The sequence below is a fragment of the Phocoena phocoena genome, chromosome 2 (assembly GCF_963924675.1).
Source record: "Phocoena phocoena chromosome 2, mPhoPho1.1, whole genome shotgun sequence".
Taxonomy (NCBI): Eukaryota; Metazoa; Chordata; class Mammalia; order Artiodactyla; family Phocoenidae; genus Phocoena; species Phocoena phocoena.
This window is the reverse complement of record NC_089220.1, coordinates 166,545,240-166,563,661: the sequence shown is the minus strand read 5'-3', so window position 1 is coordinate 166,563,661 and position 18,422 is coordinate 166,545,240. Positions and strand designations below refer to the sequence as shown.

General features: G+C 46.3%; 1 protein-coding gene across 5 annotated transcripts in view; it reads right to left on the bottom strand.

The window, feature by feature from the left end:
- The window catches only part of KIAA1217 (KIAA1217 ortholog), a 321,560-nt gene that overhangs the window by 16,834 nt on the left and 286,304 nt on the right, over nt 1–18,422 (bottom strand). For 3 of the 5 annotated variants that reach the window (XM_065870849.1, XM_065870852.1, XM_065870851.1), the window contains 7 exons: nt 15,609–15,784; nt 11,536–11,666; nt 10,903–11,050; nt 7,979–8,408; nt 5,395–5,578; nt 3,455–3,618; nt 2,494–2,655 (listed from right to left, as the gene is read on the bottom strand). In XM_065870849.1, the coding sequence (XP_065726921.1) occupies nt 2,494–2,655; nt 3,455–3,618; nt 5,395–5,578; nt 7,979–8,408; nt 10,903–11,050; nt 11,536–11,666; nt 15,609–15,784 (1,395 nt within the window). The remainder of the gene's footprint in view (nt 1–2,493; nt 2,656–3,454; nt 3,619–5,394; nt 5,579–7,978; nt 8,409–10,902; nt 11,051–11,535; nt 11,667–15,608; nt 15,785–18,422) is intronic. The other 2 variants (XM_065870850.1, XM_065870853.1) reach the window with 1 other exon arrangement.

Sequence of the window (18,422 nt, the reverse complement as noted above, 5' to 3'; positions counted from 1 at the left end):
TTTCAGTTATTGTACTGTTCATCTCTGTTTCTTCTTTTTATCTTCTAGCTCTTTGTTAAACATTTCTTGCATCTTCTCAGTCTGTGCCTCCATTCTTTTTCCAAGATCTTGGATCATCTTTACTATCAATACTCCAATTCTTTTTTGGGTAGATTGCCTATCTCCCCCTCACTTAGTTGTTTTTCTGGGGTTTTATCTTGTTCCTTCACCTGGAACATATTCCTCTGCTGTCTCATTTGTCTAACTTTCTGTGCTTGTGGTTTCTGTTCTACAGGCTGCAGGGCTGTACTTCCCATTGCTTCTGGTCTCTGCCCCCTGGTGGATGAGGCCTCAGAGGCTTGTGCAGGCTTCCTGGTGGGAGGGGCTGCTTCCTGCCTACTGGTAGGTGGAGCTGCATCTTGTCTCTCTGGTGGGCAAGGCCACGTCAAGGGGTGTGTTTAGAGGTGGCTTTGGGCTAGGGCTGTGTTCCCACCCTGTTGGTTGTTTGGCCTGAGGCATCCCAGCACTGGAGCCTACAGGCTGTCAGGCAGGGCAGGTAAAAATGGAAGCCTCCCAGGGAGCTCACACCAACGAGTACTTCCCAGTATGCCCCCACCAGTGTCTTTGACCCCACAGTGAGCCACAGCTGCCCCCCAACCTCTCCAGGAGACCCTCCAAGACTACCAGGTAGGTCTGGCCCAGGCTCCTATGAAGTCACTGCTTTCTCCCTGGGTTCCAGAGGGCACAAGACCTTGTGTGTGCCCTCCAAGAATGAAGTTTCCATTTCCCCCAGTCCTGTGGAGTTCCTGCGACCAAGCCCCACTGGCCTTCAAAGCCAAATGCTCTGGGGTCTCCTCCTCCCAATTCTAGACCCCCAGGCTGGGGAGCCTGATGGGGGGCTCAGAACTCTCACTTTTGTGGGAGACCCTCTGCACTATAATTATTTTCCAGTTTGTGTGTCGCCCACCAAGTGGGTATGGGATTTGACTTTGTCGTGATTGCGCCCCTCCTTCCGTCTCGTTGTGGCTTCTTTATCTTTGGATGTAGTATATCTTTTGATGTAGTATACCATCTTTTTTTGGTAGGTTCCAGTCTTTTTTGTTGATGGTTGTTCAGCAGTCAGTTGTGATTTTGGTGTTTTTGTGAGAGGTGAGCTGACATCCTTCTACTCCACTATCTCATTCTTTCTCCCTCCATATTTGTTACTTATACCATAATTTGGGGGCAAATCCTACAATGAATGGCCCCAGCATCTGCCTACACATCTTAGGAGAAGCACCAATGCCCAGCAACATGTAGCCCTGACATACCAGTGTCTTAGTCAGAGGGCCCTCAGTGGATAACTGATGGAGGCCTCCATGCTCTCAACTGTTCCATGAGTCAGTAACTTTATAAATCTATGGTTCCTATGAATGAAATTCTCTGACTAAACTGTTTGATGGAGGCGATGTCTCAGGCCAGTCTGAGTTTTAATGGGGCTGGACAGGGCTCACACACGTGACAAGTAAACCAGCAGCCCTGTTTTCCCTGGAAAACCCAAGGCGCTTAATGTTGGCAATTACTTCCATGGGAAGCACAGCAGAAGAGCTGAGGTGGAAGTGACGTGGTCAGAATGTTCTCCCTCCTCCAAATGAAGAAGGCAGATCCCTGGGCCTGCACAAACTCATCAGTACCTTAGTGAACATGTGCTGGAGCCCGAAGGAGGTTGTGACCTGACCATCAAATCGGCAAAATACCCTACGTTAATTCATGGATCAAAATGAAATACTTTATGAACAGACTGTCGTCTAGGAATTGTGTTTTATGACTGATTAGACGAGTTCTTAGAATGTACACCTGGGGCAGATTCACACCATGATCTGAATGTGGGATGAGCTTTGGGTGTAGCCCTGTACCCCCTCCTTAGTTAACACATAAAAATCTAAAAGTAAAGTATCATTTCTCAAATAGAACAAAGAAGACGGGAAACCAAATTATTAAGCTTTTTGGAATCCCTGAAAAGATGACATTGGCACTGACTGGAAACTTGGTATGGAGGACAGACGGCCACGTGATTCCAGGCCTGTCATTCTAAGAATTAAAACCAAAGAAGGGGACACCACTTGAAGGGGGCTTTACTCAGTCCTTGGGAAGACAGGACAATGGCTGGTGTTTCTAATCCCCATCTTAAGTGCTTTTAAAATGAAGCAGGGACTATTTTCACACTGAAAGAGAGAAAAGGAAAGGCAATCCTAGCAGCCAGAGCTAGGAAAGCTTGGGATTGATTTTTTGGTATAAACTTTCTGAGTTGTTTTGTGCAATGGTCATTCCTTACACATGTCTTAAAGGTGCCTGAGAGCCTAGTTCAGTGCCACCTTGGAAAAGTGGAGGCCAAGGCCAGAGATGCAGCTTACATGGCCCAGGGGCATGGGGCTCTTCCCCAGCCCTCTCTAGCTAATGAACTGGCGTCAGACGCAGCCAGAGTCCCGGATGGGAAGGGCAGGCGGCCACGTCAGTTACCGCATCCACACATACCTGGAGTTCTGCCATGATTTTGTCTCCTTCTTCTTCCTCCTCATCCTTTAAGGAGGAAGTAGTGACAGGTGGTGGTGACGGGGCCCAGGCTGAAGCAGGCTCCTCTGCTGGACACTTTGTGGCTCTAGCCTGCAGGCTTGGTCCAGCATCTTCACTGCTTGCCTGAGAAAGAGTCAAACCACAGATACTGGCTTAACACCCCCAGGTGCTGGCAAAAGAGGGACAGAGCGCAAAAGAGTACACGTTCTCTCACTGCCTGGTGCACTGGCTTCCTAGCTCTTCAAATCAAGCTGAAAGGCTGCTTTGTCTACTTGCATTTAGTTTGGGTTTTTCTTTGCCCAAGATGTCATTTTGCCAAACGGACTGAAGAATTATAATAAGACTGTAACTTCAGTGCCTTTAAGAAAGAAGAAAGGCCCTCCTTGGAAATTGTATTTTACATTGAACATACATGACAAGACTTGCCAGGTTAAGTGGAAGTTAAAGCTCTCTGAACCTCTTTCTGAAGACTCCCACAACTCTGTTAGCTAATCTCAGTTACCTTTGTAGGATGATCTTTCTTTTGCTTACCCCTCAGGCCCCCGTTTTCAATCTTAGTGTGCTTTGCTGGGGAAGTAGCTGGTGATTTGCATTTCACAGACAGTTAAAAGTCAAGTAAGGATAAAACTCCTGGTGCTGAGTCTAGTCTTATAGCACCGGCTAACATTTTCCCATCTGTGCAATTCTGTGCCATGGTCATTCCTTACACATGTCTTAAAGGTGCCTGAGAGCCTAGTTCAGTGTCACCTTGGAACACAGTGCCACCTAGTTCAATGGCACTTCCTTGGAGACCTAGTTTATTCTCTACTTCTCTTCTCTGCCTCACTACTTTTTATGTTCTAAATGAGAGCAGAGAAGACTTTGTCTAAGGGCAGCATCTGAACCCAGAGACAGTTTACCAGGGCTTCTTCACCCATCAGACCTTTGTGGTGGCATTCTCCTTCCTGCTGGTGTAGACCACATCGCCGGACCTCGTGGTGGTGAGCCCCGATCCTGGCAGATAGCTCCTCCGTGGAGGTGGGGGAGGACGAGGCGGGGACTTAGCCCCCAGCTTGTCCAAGTCCTGTTCTGAATTTGGAGAGTCTTCTGGAAAACAGTGTGTCATTGCAAAATCATCTTTCGAGATAACATCCAGAAAGTCCAATGTATTTCTAGAAACTTGATGCAATCTGACTTAAAAATTTCTCTATTCTCTTCATAGTGCAACAACTGAAAATACAGGCCCTGAAGCAGAAAGGCCCTGCACAAGTTAATTAACCTCTCTCTGCTTCAGTTTTCCCATCTGTTAAACGGGTATTCTAATAATATCATCTCCACCAGGGTGCTGTGAAGATCAAATGGGCTTGATATACATAAAGCATTTAGAAGAGTGCTTGGCTTATAGTAAATGCTATGCAATATTACCTATTATTATTAAACAAATCTCTTGTTACCCCAAAAAGTTGAGTGTTACTTGGAGAGATGAAGGGTCAGAGCTCCCTGCATGGCTTGCAGAGCCTTCATCCCTGAGTCTGGAAAGCAGTGTTGGCAGGAAGGATTCATGTAGAGGAGGTTAGAGTAGAATCTGGCCCAGGAAGAGCCAGAGGCAGAAGGTGTCAGTGGACAAGTCAGGGAGAAAGTGGATCGTTTTGGTCACGGTTATGTGGTTAGAAAAGGTTCTCTGCTAAGAAAAGGAGGCAGCAAATGCAGAAATGAGAGAATTACAAATCAGTATTGACACCAAAGGTTGGGAGATGAAGCTGTCTGCTGAGCTTTCCCCAGAAAAATGCCCCCCAAAAGGCATTTCTCTCTCAAAACGGAAAGAGCTTCACTCCTGCCCTTTACCAACATTCTTCACTTCAGCCTTTTACCAACACTCTAAGAGCTCACAAAAGTGGTAAAACAAGAAATTCGGGGTCAGAGCTTCCAGCTGGCCTTTGTCCCAACTCTGGGGACACACAGGCCTGCCTGGCCTCCCAGGAGTGTGTGTGTCTTTTCTGAGCAACTGAAACAGAGTTGTTTAGAGGAGGTGCTTGAGGACTTCCTGCTGAAAGTTGTAACGAAGATTTGGCTAAGTCATCAGGGTGACAAGCCAGTGATTATTTGTAGTGGGCGGTCCCTGTCTTATGTAGAGGGTGCCAGGTTACAGGGCACCACTGGGACATGTGTCTTGTCCTAGGCCAGCAGCTTGGCCTCGGGATGGCTGCCTCTGGGGACGGGCACAGGCTGATGGGCCCTGGAGGTGGGCTCTGGTCTCCCTCTCATGTGTAATGACAAAGGCTCCCTCTTTGACCAACTTGAGATACGCTGTCCGTAATTTTAAGATGAGAATAAGGCACACGGTTTGTAACTGGTTGAAGATTTAGCAGGTTGAGTTTTTTAACAGCTTTTTTGTATTATTATTGACACACTGATGCTTAATTTCCATAGTTTCGGTTGGTTAAATATACCATCTAATAATTTTGATTTAAAAAATGCGATTTCTCCTTGTGATCTAATATCCCTATAAAAGCTGACGTTTTCTAAGAAAAACCTCTCAATTTAAACGCAGGTCTCATATTCTCCCAGCTGGTGCTGTGAAGGGTCATAAATTCGTAGGAAAGGCAGAAACTGGGGAGCTACATTTTTCCTTAGTGAGCATTGTTCTAGATTCCCAGTGCAGAACACAGTTTCCCTACTATGTTTATAACTAAAAAGTAGTAGTCAATAAAACAACAACAAAAACTAGTAGGGAGGCTCTAGGGACACCTGGGGCTTGTTTTTCCAATTAATTTTTTTTCTTTTAATTTATAAGGTTTTTAGGAAGTGAGAGATCGTGCCTATGTGGGTGGCACCACACTGACCCGAGGGTGAGCAGCCCACAAAGCTCTGGTAGCGCCTTACCTGAAGGTTCTAGCTTGTCCACTGGAGCATCGCCCTTTGGCTGTGGGCCCGAGGCTGGCGGCATCTCCAGGTTTGGAATTGACTTCATAATATTGGCCTGGGCTTCTTCTAGGAGCTTCTCAAACTCTTTTCCGTTATAGTGGTCCAGATTTTGCCTTTTCTCTTCCCATTTCCTTTCTGCTTTCTGAAGGACAACAGCAAGTAAAGAAAGTTTTGAGATTGCATGTCGGGGTGGGAGGAAGTATAACACAGTTGAAGTGCTGGTAAAGTGATGCTCTGGTTTCTGTGTCCAGGGACACTTCTGCACATCAGACAAACCTGACCCTTGTGCTGTCTGCTACATGTTTTAAACGGGCTGCCACTGAAGCCCAAGTGGTATTCATTCACAGAGGAGCAAGCTCAGAAACCCAACCATTCATTCATTCACTTATTACTGAGCACTTACTACATACTCGCCAGCACTCACGGCAGGGACACAGGGATATACGCATTCAAAGGCGTGTATCCCATAACTAAGGTTTTGTTTTTCTACACTGAGTTTTCGTTGTAGAGGAGATGTTCAAAGAAACAGAAACAAACACCAAAACACTCACTAATCCTATGTCTTAGTTCCACTGCTGTCAAAGAATTGCTATATGATCTTCTGGGTCACATTCTCCTGTTTACAAAATGAGGGGCTATTGAGATATCTCTAAGCTCCATCAGGTTCTACAGGAGGGAGAAATATATAAAATGCATTTTTAAATACCCGTGCATTTTTTAAAAGAGCATTTTCCTGTGATTTTGAGATGCCACATTAATCATTCCAGGAGGATAGAGTGGAAATGAGCACCAGGATTAGTGGAACCCCATAATGTCAGGGTTGGAGAAGACCCAGGAGATCACGGAATCAATCTATTTTACATGCGAGAACGCTGGGGCCCAGTGAGACGAAGGATCTGCCCGAGATTCACTCTCTATGAGTAACAGCCACCACTGTCACCGTCCTTATCCTCCTCTAGTTTTCCTTCGTAGCATTTATTATCACCAGAGCCTGGGCTTGGTCCCTTCTGTTCACTGCCAACCCCAGAGCCTATGAAGGCCTGGCACATACTAGGACTCAGTAACATCTTTTGAGTGAATGAAGCTCCGTAGCAGAGCTGTCAGGAAGACTCAGGCCTCCTCCTTATCGTGGATCAGAGCATTTCAGAGATGACTTGTAAGTGTGCCATCAAAACTTACTTAAAATATACATGTAACAATGGTAACTATGCCTAGTGGGTTCTCAATAGACATTTTTTAAATAAAAGAATCATCCTACTGACATCCTTTAAATGTAGAGATGTTTGAAGTGGTAAATCCACTAATTTTCAGGAGGAAATACGTTTTTGGTCCCCTCCCTGACTCTGATAGGCAGAATCATCATCAGCCAATCACACTCCACCCCATCTTATGCATTTTGTAAGGAGCTAACTTGGATTAGGGGGCACAGCCACTGACTCTGGAGCAGAGGGGAGCTACCTAGTGTTCAGAGGCCCAGTGGCCATGACTGTGGCCTTAGTGGTTTTAAGAGGTCCATCTCCTCCTGAAACCCGTTATCTACTGCTGACTTGCAAGAGAGGCAGGAATGCTTAGGACCAGGTGGCTAAGGACACAGTAATGAGTGGAGGAAACATTTTAGGGAAGAGGAAGGAGAGAGCCAGGGAAACGCAATGTGCTGCTTGAGCACCTACACCAGCTCTTGAAAAGAATATTTAAGAACACAGCAAGTTTTCTCTCTATATTGTGTGACTTTGAGACCACCTTTCTCCTTCCTTCTGAGACTTCTGTAACTACTTCCTATCCTGCACCCTTAATCCGAGACCCACTACCTTAATCTATTCTGCATATTGTTTCCAGATTAATTTTCTGAAGATGCCATTTTTTTTTTATCACTGGTCCAAGCTACAGCATTTCTCTGATACCCATGAAATGAACCATGTTAATGGTGAGTAAGCTGCCCCAAACCAGCTTCCAGCCTGTTTTGCCAGCCTTAGCTCCTCTTTCTTGTTCCACTTAAACTGGTTTATCCAAGGTCCAGCCTTTGCCCCAGGATCCCTCTATCCTAGAATGTTCTTACCACCCTCTGCTTACCCAGACTCTACTTCATTTTCAAGGTCACTGGCAAACCCTCCCCAGCTCACACTGGCTCGGGAGGGCTGACTGTCACCCTTCTTCCCACCAGCATGGTCACTGATGTGTCAGCAATGGTGGGAGTCTTTGCACCACAGAAACTGGCAGACACTACAACTGAGGCTTCTCCCATCAGAATGCCGGTTGTTCAACACTTAGCAGCACACCGCTGCCTCACCTTCCTACAGGTTGGGTGCCTGAGCCTTGTCTGAAATCTGATGGCCTCTCTCTCAACCTGGCCATTGAAACCCATTTACAGTTTAAAAAAACTGATATGTATATAAAATAGAAAGTTATATATATTTTTGATAAAAATATATCTTTGATACATATATGCATTATCTCCACAACCAGACTGTACACACTCTTGGAAGGAAAGGACCACATCCTTTCCTCCTTTATGGAATTACGAAAAATGGAAATAGGACTCTACCTCGATAGACACTGCCCTGTTCTTGGCACTCACACTGTGGATTTCGTCCATGAACAGGCTCTGCATGGAGGAACCATTCCCGGGCATCTGCGGGGACTGCAGAGCTGAGGTCACCTCCTGTGTGACAGCGGGAGGGCTGGCCGGGTGAGGCCCGGGCCCCCCTGGCAAGTGCTGGGCAGGGTTCAGCAGCGTGGAGGAGAGCTGGGACGGCTGGATGACCACAGGAGAGCTCTGAGCGTGGTGAACCGCCAAGGGTACCACTTCCGATTTCACGTCGCCGGGGACGCCCGCACCGGGGAGGGGCTGGCCCGAGGCGCGGGGAACCTCCTCCTGGGTCTTCAGGACTTCTGCGGCCGTGGCCTTTTCCATCACGACATACTGTGCGGCCTGGGCTGCATCTGTGCCCTTCAAGAGCCCATCAGTGACATGCCTGGGAGAAACCACGCACAGCAGCATGAGCTGGTGAACTAGGTAACGTGCATTTTAGTTGTATGGTATGCTTGAGTGCTGTGTCATCCCAAAGCCAGGCAGGATTGTGTTGCAAAATTAAGATTCTAAAACCCGGAGTAGCAGCTTAGAGTTGAGGGTTCCCATAGCAACCTGACTGCCTCCTCGTTATCTCCGGCAGCTGCTTTCCTACTTTTTCCCTCAGGACATGGTCTGTCTTTCCCTTTCCACGTGCACTATGCAATCCTGTCACTGTTTGGGGGATGGTGACATCAAGTGGACACATGATTCTAACGGTAACTCCTGCACCCAATCCAGGCCTGGGCAGCTCTCGTAGAGGCTCGGTTCTAACCCAAAGCTTCCTAAACCCTCCATTCTCTCCTCCTTTCACTGCTCCACGCCTTGGGAGGGTGGTTTATATGCCAGTTCCTTTTGCTTTGCTCTTCCTACAGCTCAGCCTGGTGCCCTCTGGCTGCCCCACCTGGACTTGACCAGCCTTTCTGCAACATCACGAGTGACTTTGAATCTAACCGCTGTGTTAGTCCTCCTCTGCTCGGGGTCATTGATTCTGTCTGTCCACCTCCACCCATGGTCCAGTGGCAAAGACATGACCTTCAGGGTCAGACAGGCTTGTGTTTGAGTATCAGTTCTGCCGTGTTCTAGCTCTGTAAGGCCGGGAACTTCACCTTTGTGAGACTCAGATACTTTTCTGGAGATTATAATAGTGACGGTGACAGTGCTGTTCAACGTCTTCCTCAGGGCTCGGTGCTACGATCAATGTAGTTACATGGAAGACTCTGTCACACGTGGCACTCGACCCATAATTTTTAATTAGTCCCTCATTCTCTTCTTAGCAAAATGCTCTTTTTTTTTTTTTTTGATTGGAAAGAAGACATCGTCTCCTTTTCTACTCACTTGTTTCTTTTGCTCTTTACCTACCCCGTCCCTTCAATCCCAAATCTCTAAGGGTCTCTTTCTTCCTTTCCTTCTCATTCTATCATAGCCATCGCTTCCATTTTCAGTAATCATCTTCATGAAGGCGACTTCCAACTCTCAACCTCTCCTCCCTCTCTCCCTCCGAGTTAGGCAGGGACTCCCTTAACTCCAAGTGCCTCATGGGCAGCTCTGTTTTGCTATCCTTCCAGCACCTCAAATTCAACACCTACCAAATCCCTTCAGCATCTTCCCAAGCCGCTAAGTTGCTCTGAACTGTGACTGCCACCCGCTCTGTCTTCTCTATCAATCAGGCACCAGGACATGTGCCTGTCCTTGGGGTCGTGCATATTCCTACCTTCCTTCTTGTGTCTTCCACAGTGCTGAGTACAGCATGTTATACCGGGAAGATACCAAGGAAAGATTAATAGTATAAAGGCCTGTGATGAGCAGCCTGATGGCAGCTAATATTTCTGCTATTTTTATTGTTAAAGTTACTTAACTGGCTTTATCTATCTATCATTCCCACCACCGAGCATCTATGGGACACAAAGTCCTATAACATTCAAGACACACAATCCCATCTTTTTTTAGATGGAGATAAGACAAATACTGAGCTTCATCTGTGCTGGCTCTAAAATTTTTTAAAAATTGTTTTTCGTGGAAGAGAAGGGAGGGTGGGCAACGTTACCAGCCAGGCTGCTCCCTCTTTAAACAAACACTTAATAAGGATGGTTTGCTTTAGGCTTTGTGGGTGGGTTACCACATTTAGGTAAGAGCGTAATTAAGAATTCTTTGAACATATTTTTATCCTACAGGAAGGAAAAGTTCACTCTGGCAATTTTAAATGAGGGAACCTGTGAGAAAATGCAATTCGGGTACAACTTCTTCCTGTGCCCAGGCAGACGAGGTCTCTGCAGGAAGAGGCCTCTTGTTCTAATTCAGATTATTTTTGGCATCCTGGAACTTACACAGGTGATTATAGTGTGCTCTGTAGTCTTAGCATCTCAAAAGAGGTTCTTTTTGAGGTCACTGTTACTAGAAAAATCTCACTTGCTCCCTTATAGTTAATAATTCATCTAAAAGTCAATTGCACATTTAACATATTTCTCCTACAAACCTGATCAAAAGATTATAGTGATTAAAGATTATTAGTGATTAAAATTCTCCCCAAGAATTTATATTCTGCTTGTGACCTGCTCTCAAATCTGGTCCAAGATCTAAGGGGTAACATCTCTGTAATTTCCAAGTTCTACTTAAAAAAAAAAAAAAAGGAAAATTCAGGACTGCCACTCCTGGGAAGACTGGGAAGTGGTTCATGTGTGGTAGTCGTGTCTGTTTCCCACGTGGGAAAGGAAGCTTTATAAGGGCAGGGTTCCTGTTTGTTATATTCTTGACACCTACCACCACCAGGGCTGGAGCAGACAATGTCCAAATACGGCTGACTGCCTGGCTGTGAGATCAGAACCAACAAGAAGTCTGGCATCAAACTATCAGTTCTCACCCCAGCCCCGCCCCCCGCCCGCCCAGGAAGCCGCGGTCACCTGCGCAGCGTGGTCAGGGCGTCGGTCATGCCACGCACTCTCTGTAGGAGACTGTCCAGCCTGTGCGGCTCCTCCTTCAGAAACCGCACGGCCTCCACTTCTATGCGCAGGATGGCTCGCATCTTGTTTTGTAAGGTTGGAAATTCTCCTGCGGGCCAAGAGCAGCTGGTGAGCTGTAGGAAAAAGCCAGAGCAGCAAGCCCCCTGTCCCGAGCCCCGACTCTGGACAGGGCTGAGAAGCGCGGGGTTCACCCACCACAGGGCAGCTCACGTGCCTTGAGGCCGAGCGTGACCTGGGCCAAGGCAGAGCCCCAGGCCTCATTTCCTGCCTGTGTGTCTGGGATAAGCTCACGCGGCCCTCGGGTTGTGTTTAATGAATTTGGTACAGCTGCCTGGTGCACTGTTCGTAAGGGTCTGTCGTTCAGTCCTAAATATTACAGCCACCACAAAGTATCAGCCCCCAGAAGACAGGCAGTGGTGTATCCCAAGTGCCCAGAACAGTGCCTGGCACACGGAGGTCTTGGGTGAGTACCCGCCCATGTGCACGAATGAATCCTTCACTGTCTGATGGATTTTCAAACACCCCAGGAAACAGGCTTCAGACTCCCCCCACCGCCGCAAGGAGGACACTCACCTTTCAGGGAAGCTACTGCCTCTCCCACCTGGTGCAGGAGGAAAGCCCCGTCTTCCACATCTTTTAGAGTAACCACGCGGCTGGCCAAGGCAGAGTCCTTCTTTAAATCTTCAACGAAGTCTTCCAGGTCACTGGGGGGAGCGCAAACCACAGATGGAGTGAACGCTGGGGCCTTCAATAAGGACAGTGCAGGAGCAGAGGGACCCCTGAGCCTCACCGCCTGGCCTCCCCTCCTGAACCGCGTCCTGGCCGCTCCCTCCACGCCCACGGAGGCGATGGAAGCAGCTGGTACAGGAGTAGCTTGGTTTGGCTTAAGATCCTCTGCTGTGGTATGAGGCAGGTGCGAGGCCGTTTTCCCGGGGCTGTCCACGGGGAGGCCCAGGTTGGCCGCCTGGCTGACCAAGGACCCACTCTTCGTTTTCAGTGTTGCTGATGCCAACTAAGGGAGGGTGGGTGCACTCTGCAATGTGACAGAGGAGAAAGAGGGACGGAGGGGGCAGAAGGAGGAGCCCGGACGGCTTTAGGTCCGGCTTCTCAACCTTGGCACTTGGCCTTTGGGCTCAGGTAATTCTTTTCTGTGTGTGTGGGGCCTGTCCTATGCACTGTAGGATGTTTAGCAGCGCCCCAGGCCTCGACACACTAGATGCCAGGAGCAGCAACTATATGCCAACAAATTGGACAACCTAGAAGAGGGACAAATTCTTACAAAGGTACAACCTTCCAGGACTGAACCAGGAAGAAACAGAAAATATGAACAGACCAATCACAAGCACTGAAATTGAATCTGTGATTAAAAATCTTCCAACAAACAGAAGTCCAGGATCAGATGGCTTCACAGGCGAATTCTATCAAACATTTAGAGAAGAGTTAACACCTATCCCTCTGAATCTATTTCAAAAATTGCAGAGGAAGGAACACTCCCAGACTCATTCTATGAGGCCACTCCCTGCTACCAAATCCAGGCAAAGATACCACAAAAAAGAAAACTACAGGCCAATATCACTGATGAATATAGATGCAAAAATCCTCAGCAAACAAAAAATACTAGCCAACCGAATCCAACAGCACATTAAAAGGATCATACACCATGATCAAGTGGAATGTATCCCAGGGATGCAAGGATTCTTCAGTATCCACACATCAATCAGCGTGATACACCGCATTAACAAACTGAAGAATAAAAACATATGATCATCTCAATACACGCAGAAAAAGCTTTATGACAAAATTCAACACCCGTTGATGATAGATGCCGGTAGCAACCTCCCCTACTTGTGACAAACAAGAATGTCGGCAGGCACTGTTAAATGTCCTTGGGGGAGGGGAACGAACTTGCCCCTGACCGAGAACCTCTGGTTTATACCAATTGTCCTGTCGGTAAGGACTGAGTGTCCTCTCCAGGCTACAAAGAGAAGAAATGATCACAGATCTGATTTCTGGGGTGTGCGCACACACTTACACACACCTCTTAGGGTACTGCCAGTTCCAGTAGAACTAAATTAAGGTCTCCTACTTCAACAAACACACCAATAATAACATCCTGTCGCCTCGGCCCATTAATAACCCCACCCTAGATGGGGTGCATCCTTGCAGTTTGCCTGTAAATCCAACAACAGAAAAACCCCTCTTTAAAGAAACAGGAAAAGAGCTTTGATTTGAAGAACCACTAGGTGGCAGTAAGCGAACATCTAGTCCACTGCCAGAGCCTTGAGTGTCCTCGGGTAGGCAGCAGGTCGAGAAAAGTACAAACTTCCAGTTATAATATAAATAAGTACTCGTGGGTGTAATGTACAACACGATAAATATAATTAGCACTGCTGTAGGTTATATATGAAAGCTGTTAAGAGAGGAAATCCTGAGTTCTTATCAGAAGAAAAAATGTTTTTTTCTATTTAATTTTGTATCTTTGTGAGATGATGGATGTTCACTAAACTTACTGCGGCCATAGTTGCAAGATGTAAGTCAAATCATTACTTAAACTCTTACAGTGACGTATGACAATTACATCTCAACTAAGCTGGAAGGAAAAATAATTGGCAATGCTATAAAAATATTAAAAGGCTATGTTTTTTTAAAAGAACTTTTCAAGAAGAACCTTGAGGTGTAGTTGTAGACAATCGGGCTGTCACAGAAATGTTTCAGACAAATAATACCCTTTTACCTCATGGTTACCTCACGGTGGGTGATTAACTGTCTATAAAGGCATGAACTAAATAAAAATTTAGAGGCTGCTCTTTTTTTTGCAGTACGTGGGCCTCTCACTGCTGTGGCCTCTCCCGTCGCGGAGCACAGGCTCTGGACGCGCAGGCTCAGTGGCCATGGCTCACGGGCCCAGCCGCTCCGCGGCACGTGGGATCTTCCCGGACCGGGGCACGAACCCGCGTCCCCTGTATCGGCAGGCGGACTCGCAACCACTGCGCCACCAGGGAAGCCCCAGAGGCTACTCTTGAGATGATGCACGGTCGTCAAATTGTCTTCTTCAGGAAAATAATAACTCAAACTGATTTCTTCCTCTAGACTGCTACTGAGAGGGGTATTCTAATTTTAATCAGACACATCGGGTTGGCATATGAGGTGACATAAGCTACACCTCAAATATCAAATGGTGACAGAGCATAGTACTCTCCATCATGTTGTAGGCTTCTGGTGATTCTGGTCATGAAAAGAATTTGGAAGCTGCTCCCTGACAGTCCCATTTTGGGAGGTTTAAGCTTTCCAAGGAACAACAGAATTACCTACATACAATGGAATGCTACTCAGCCATAAAAAAGAGTGAAAATTTTGCCGTTTGCAGCAACATGGATGGACTTGGAGGGCATTATGCTAAGTGAAATAAGTCAGAGAAAGACAAGTACTGTATGATATCACTTATAGGTGGAATCTAAAAAATACAACTAACTAGTGGATATAACAGAAAAGAAACAGACTCACAGATACAGAGAACAAACTAGTGGTTACCAGTGAGGCGGGGAGGGGGGAATGTAAGGGTCGGGGAGTAAGAGGTACAAACTAGTGGGTGAAAGATAGGGTACAAGGATGTACTGCACAACATGGGGAATAAAGCCAATATTTTGTAATAACTCTAAATGGAGTATAATCTTTAAAAACTGTATAAAACATTTAAAAAATAATTTTTAAAAAAGGCTTTATGAAACTCAAAAAAAATAACACTAGAAGAACCCACGCAAATGATTATTCATTATACTAAAAGGTGAAATTGTTCTATGATAAATCTTCATCGCATAACAAAATATACATTAACATAAAAGATGGGCCTGCCCCAGTGACTGGGGCGTGATAAAAACTCTGCTCATTTCAGTAGTGGGACTTGATGGATGCTTTCAATAAGAACCTCACAGAAGATGGGTAACATTCAAGGAAGCATCTTTCATTCTGGATCAGACATACATACATTCTTCTTTTGTGATTTTAACTACCGTTGAATAATAGGAGGATAACTTTGGCGCTCTGTTATTTTGGCTATTAGTTTTAATTTATTGAGACTAAATGCAGACTTCCCATTTATCACGGGATTCTGCAACTGGCCCCTTTTAATTTTAGGCGTTGCCAAGCCCTGTAGAACAGTGTGATGCTCCGGCTTCAAAGAGACTAGCTCAGGGCTTCCCTGGTGGCGCAGTGGTTGAGCGTCCGCCTGCCGATGCAGGGGACGCGGGTTCGTGCCCCGGTCTGGGAGGATCCCACATGCCGCGGAGCGGCTGGGCCCGTGAGCCATGGCCGCTGAGCCTGCGCGTCCGGAGCCTGTGCTCCGCAACGGGAGAGGCCACAACGGTGAGAGGCCCGCGTACCACAAAAAATATATATAATTAAAAAAATAAATAAATAAAGAGACTAGCTCAGACTCCCAAGGATTGTTGAATTTCCTGGGCCTGGATGGAGGGGCACTAGCTAAGTGTCCGTGGATACCCAGAACCAGCAGAACTCTAACTGTACACAGTAGGTGCTCAATAAAGAAAGAGGCTCGGAACACCGTCTAGGAAGGGCCTCCTCCTTGGCAAAGACAGGCTTGCCTTCCAGGTTGAGCAGCTAAGCACGCAACAAGGGACCGCACTCACCACAACTTCCGGACAACCTTTTCCTCCTCGTGCAGGTACTTCTGCCTCTCCTGTTCCACCAGGACCCGCTGTCGCTGCACAGGGTCCTCCAGTCTCTTCAACGTTTCAATCACTTTGCTGTTGATTTCCTGCTCAGCCTTCCTCATCAGCGCCCTCAGCAGCTCCTGGTTCTGCAGCTGTTGGACAAAAGAAACTACCCTCCGTTGGCTCTGAGGGCTGCCACGGGGGTGCCGGGGGTGCCTGACAGGCTCCAGGAGCGGGTTTGGATAAACAGCCCCACAGCTGAATCTCTCTTTATTTCAGTGAGAGAGGGAAGGGAGCACAGACCGTATATAATCTTGCGGCTTCAGCCAACATCCAAGTTTTAGCAGTCAACTGACAACCAGACTTCCACGTCCCTGTCTGCCAAAAAAAATAGGGTCCTTTCTATACGCTGGTAGTCCATCCTGGTAATGGGTGTAAAGTCTCACTGACATGTTTTCCTAGGGAGAGCCAAGAGTACCAGCTGTGGAGCCAAGCTGACTTTGGAGCAAACCCTACACCCTTTCCCGGATGCACTGAGAGACTTTGGGCACATTCCTTATCTCTAAGGATGGGGATTCACTTCCTTTGCCAGGGCTATTCTGAAAATTAAATGAGATACTGTTTGGTACAGAAAGGTACTCAACGAAAGTTGATTAGAGTGTGGACTATTTCAGCGTATCAGTTAAAAGAGAATCTGTGTCCCTCTTGTTAATGGGTCCATGGACCAAATGCCCTGTAATCACAGACCATCAAAACACAATACTTGAGGATGTGGCAGAGGGAAGGACTGGGGGTTTGGGATTAGTAGATGTAAACTATTCAATATTATATAGAGGATGGATAAACAACAAGGTCCTACTGTATAGCACAGGGAACTATATTCAATATCCTGTGATAAATCATAATGGAAAAGAATTTATTAAAAAAAGAATGTGTGTGTATGTGTATAACTGAGTCGCTTTGCTGTACAGCAGAGATGGGCACAACACTTTAAATCAACTATACTTCAATAAAAAAAATAAAATAAAAAACTCCCAAAACACAGAACTTGATGTTTACGGTGGCAATGATAATTTCCAGACGAGCCCAAGGCTCTTGGCAATTAACTAATTTCCCTGGATTATACGTAGCTTGCTTGCATACATAAGACCACAATTTCCATATAATTTTCCATGTAGTTTCCAGAGCACTCTTGTTTCTCACCCCAGACTATAGGATGTGTGAGTTTGAATCCACGCTTCACAACAATCTAGCCAAACACTTGAGTCCTGTTTCCAACAAGGCATTAAGTGCTTTCCTGGGGCAGGACAATTTTCTGACAGCACAGGCATCAAGTGAGTTCATTCAATCAGCCTCAAAACCAGTAATTATATTATACCTATTATATTATCTGAAGTTCCCCTGAAATTTCAATTAGCTGTTATTGTTTTCTTCATTTTCTGGTTTCGTGCACTGTGTATCACCTCATAGGGCTAATGATGCCTCTGTCAACTGTCCATCATCTGTGCAAACGGAGCGGAAATACCACCTGACCGTGTTACCTACTACCCACCTGAAACCTCATCATGGCTTCCATTTTCTCTGAATGAAATAAAACGTTTCAACACGAACCACTCAAGCAAGACCACCATCATGTTCGAACATCAACATGGCACCACGATCAAGTGGCCATCCAGAGAGAGACTGCCTGGGTTCATTTCCGAGTTTTCCCACTTAGTGGGAAATTAGTGTGATTGTGTTACAGCAAGTCCCCTACACACAAATCTTCAAGTTGTGAACTTTCAAAGATGTGGACGTGCCCCTGTATGCCAACTGTTGTACTGGACTACTGTACTTTTCAGGGTACTGTACTGTAAGATTAAAAATGTTTTCTTTGAAAAAAAAAATGTTTTCTTTGGGCTTCCCTGGTGGCGCAGTGGTTGAGAGTCCGCCTGCCGATGCAGGGGACGCAGGTTCGTGCCCCGGTCCGGGAAGATCCCACATGCCGCTGATTGGCTGGGCCCGTGAGCCATGGCCGCTGAGCCTGCGCGTCTGGAGCCTGTGCTCCGCAATGGGAGAGGCCACAACAGTGAGAGGCCCGCGTACCGCAAATAAATAAATAAATAAATAAACAAACCAAAAAAACCATGACGATTAGTTTTGCTTAGCAGGGATTCTAAATTCCAGTTAATAAAACTCTATTTAAGGTATAGTTTACAAACTAGAAAATATACCCATTTTAAGTGGGTATATTTTAAGTGACTCATTAAGGTCAATGAGTTTTGCCAAATGTATACACTGATGGAAGCACCACTAAAAAGGGAGACAACATTTGTTCTCACCCTAGGAAATTCCTTCGTGACACTCTGCACGCAGTCTCCTAACCCCCAGCTCAAGGAAACCACCGATATGCGTTTTGTCCCTCTAGCTTAGTTCTTCCTGTTCTAGAATGTCATACAAATGGAATTGCACACTATGAAATGTTTTGTGTCTGGCTTCTTTCCCTTCAGGATATTGTTCTTGAGATCCAGCCATGCTGTTGAGAGTTTTAGTAGTTCATTATTTTTCATGCTGAGTGGCGTTCTATTGTATGCATTTAGTACGTTGCATGTACTAACATTTTAATGTTTTTACATATTGACTTGATTCTGGTGATCTTGTTTATATTCACTTATTTCTGGAAGCATCTTTTTTTAAAATTTATTTTTGGCTGTGTTGGGTCTTCATTCCTGCACGTGGGCTTTCTCTAGTTGTGGCGAGCAGGGGCTACTCTTCATTGCTTCTGCACGTGGGCTTCTCATTGTGGTGGCT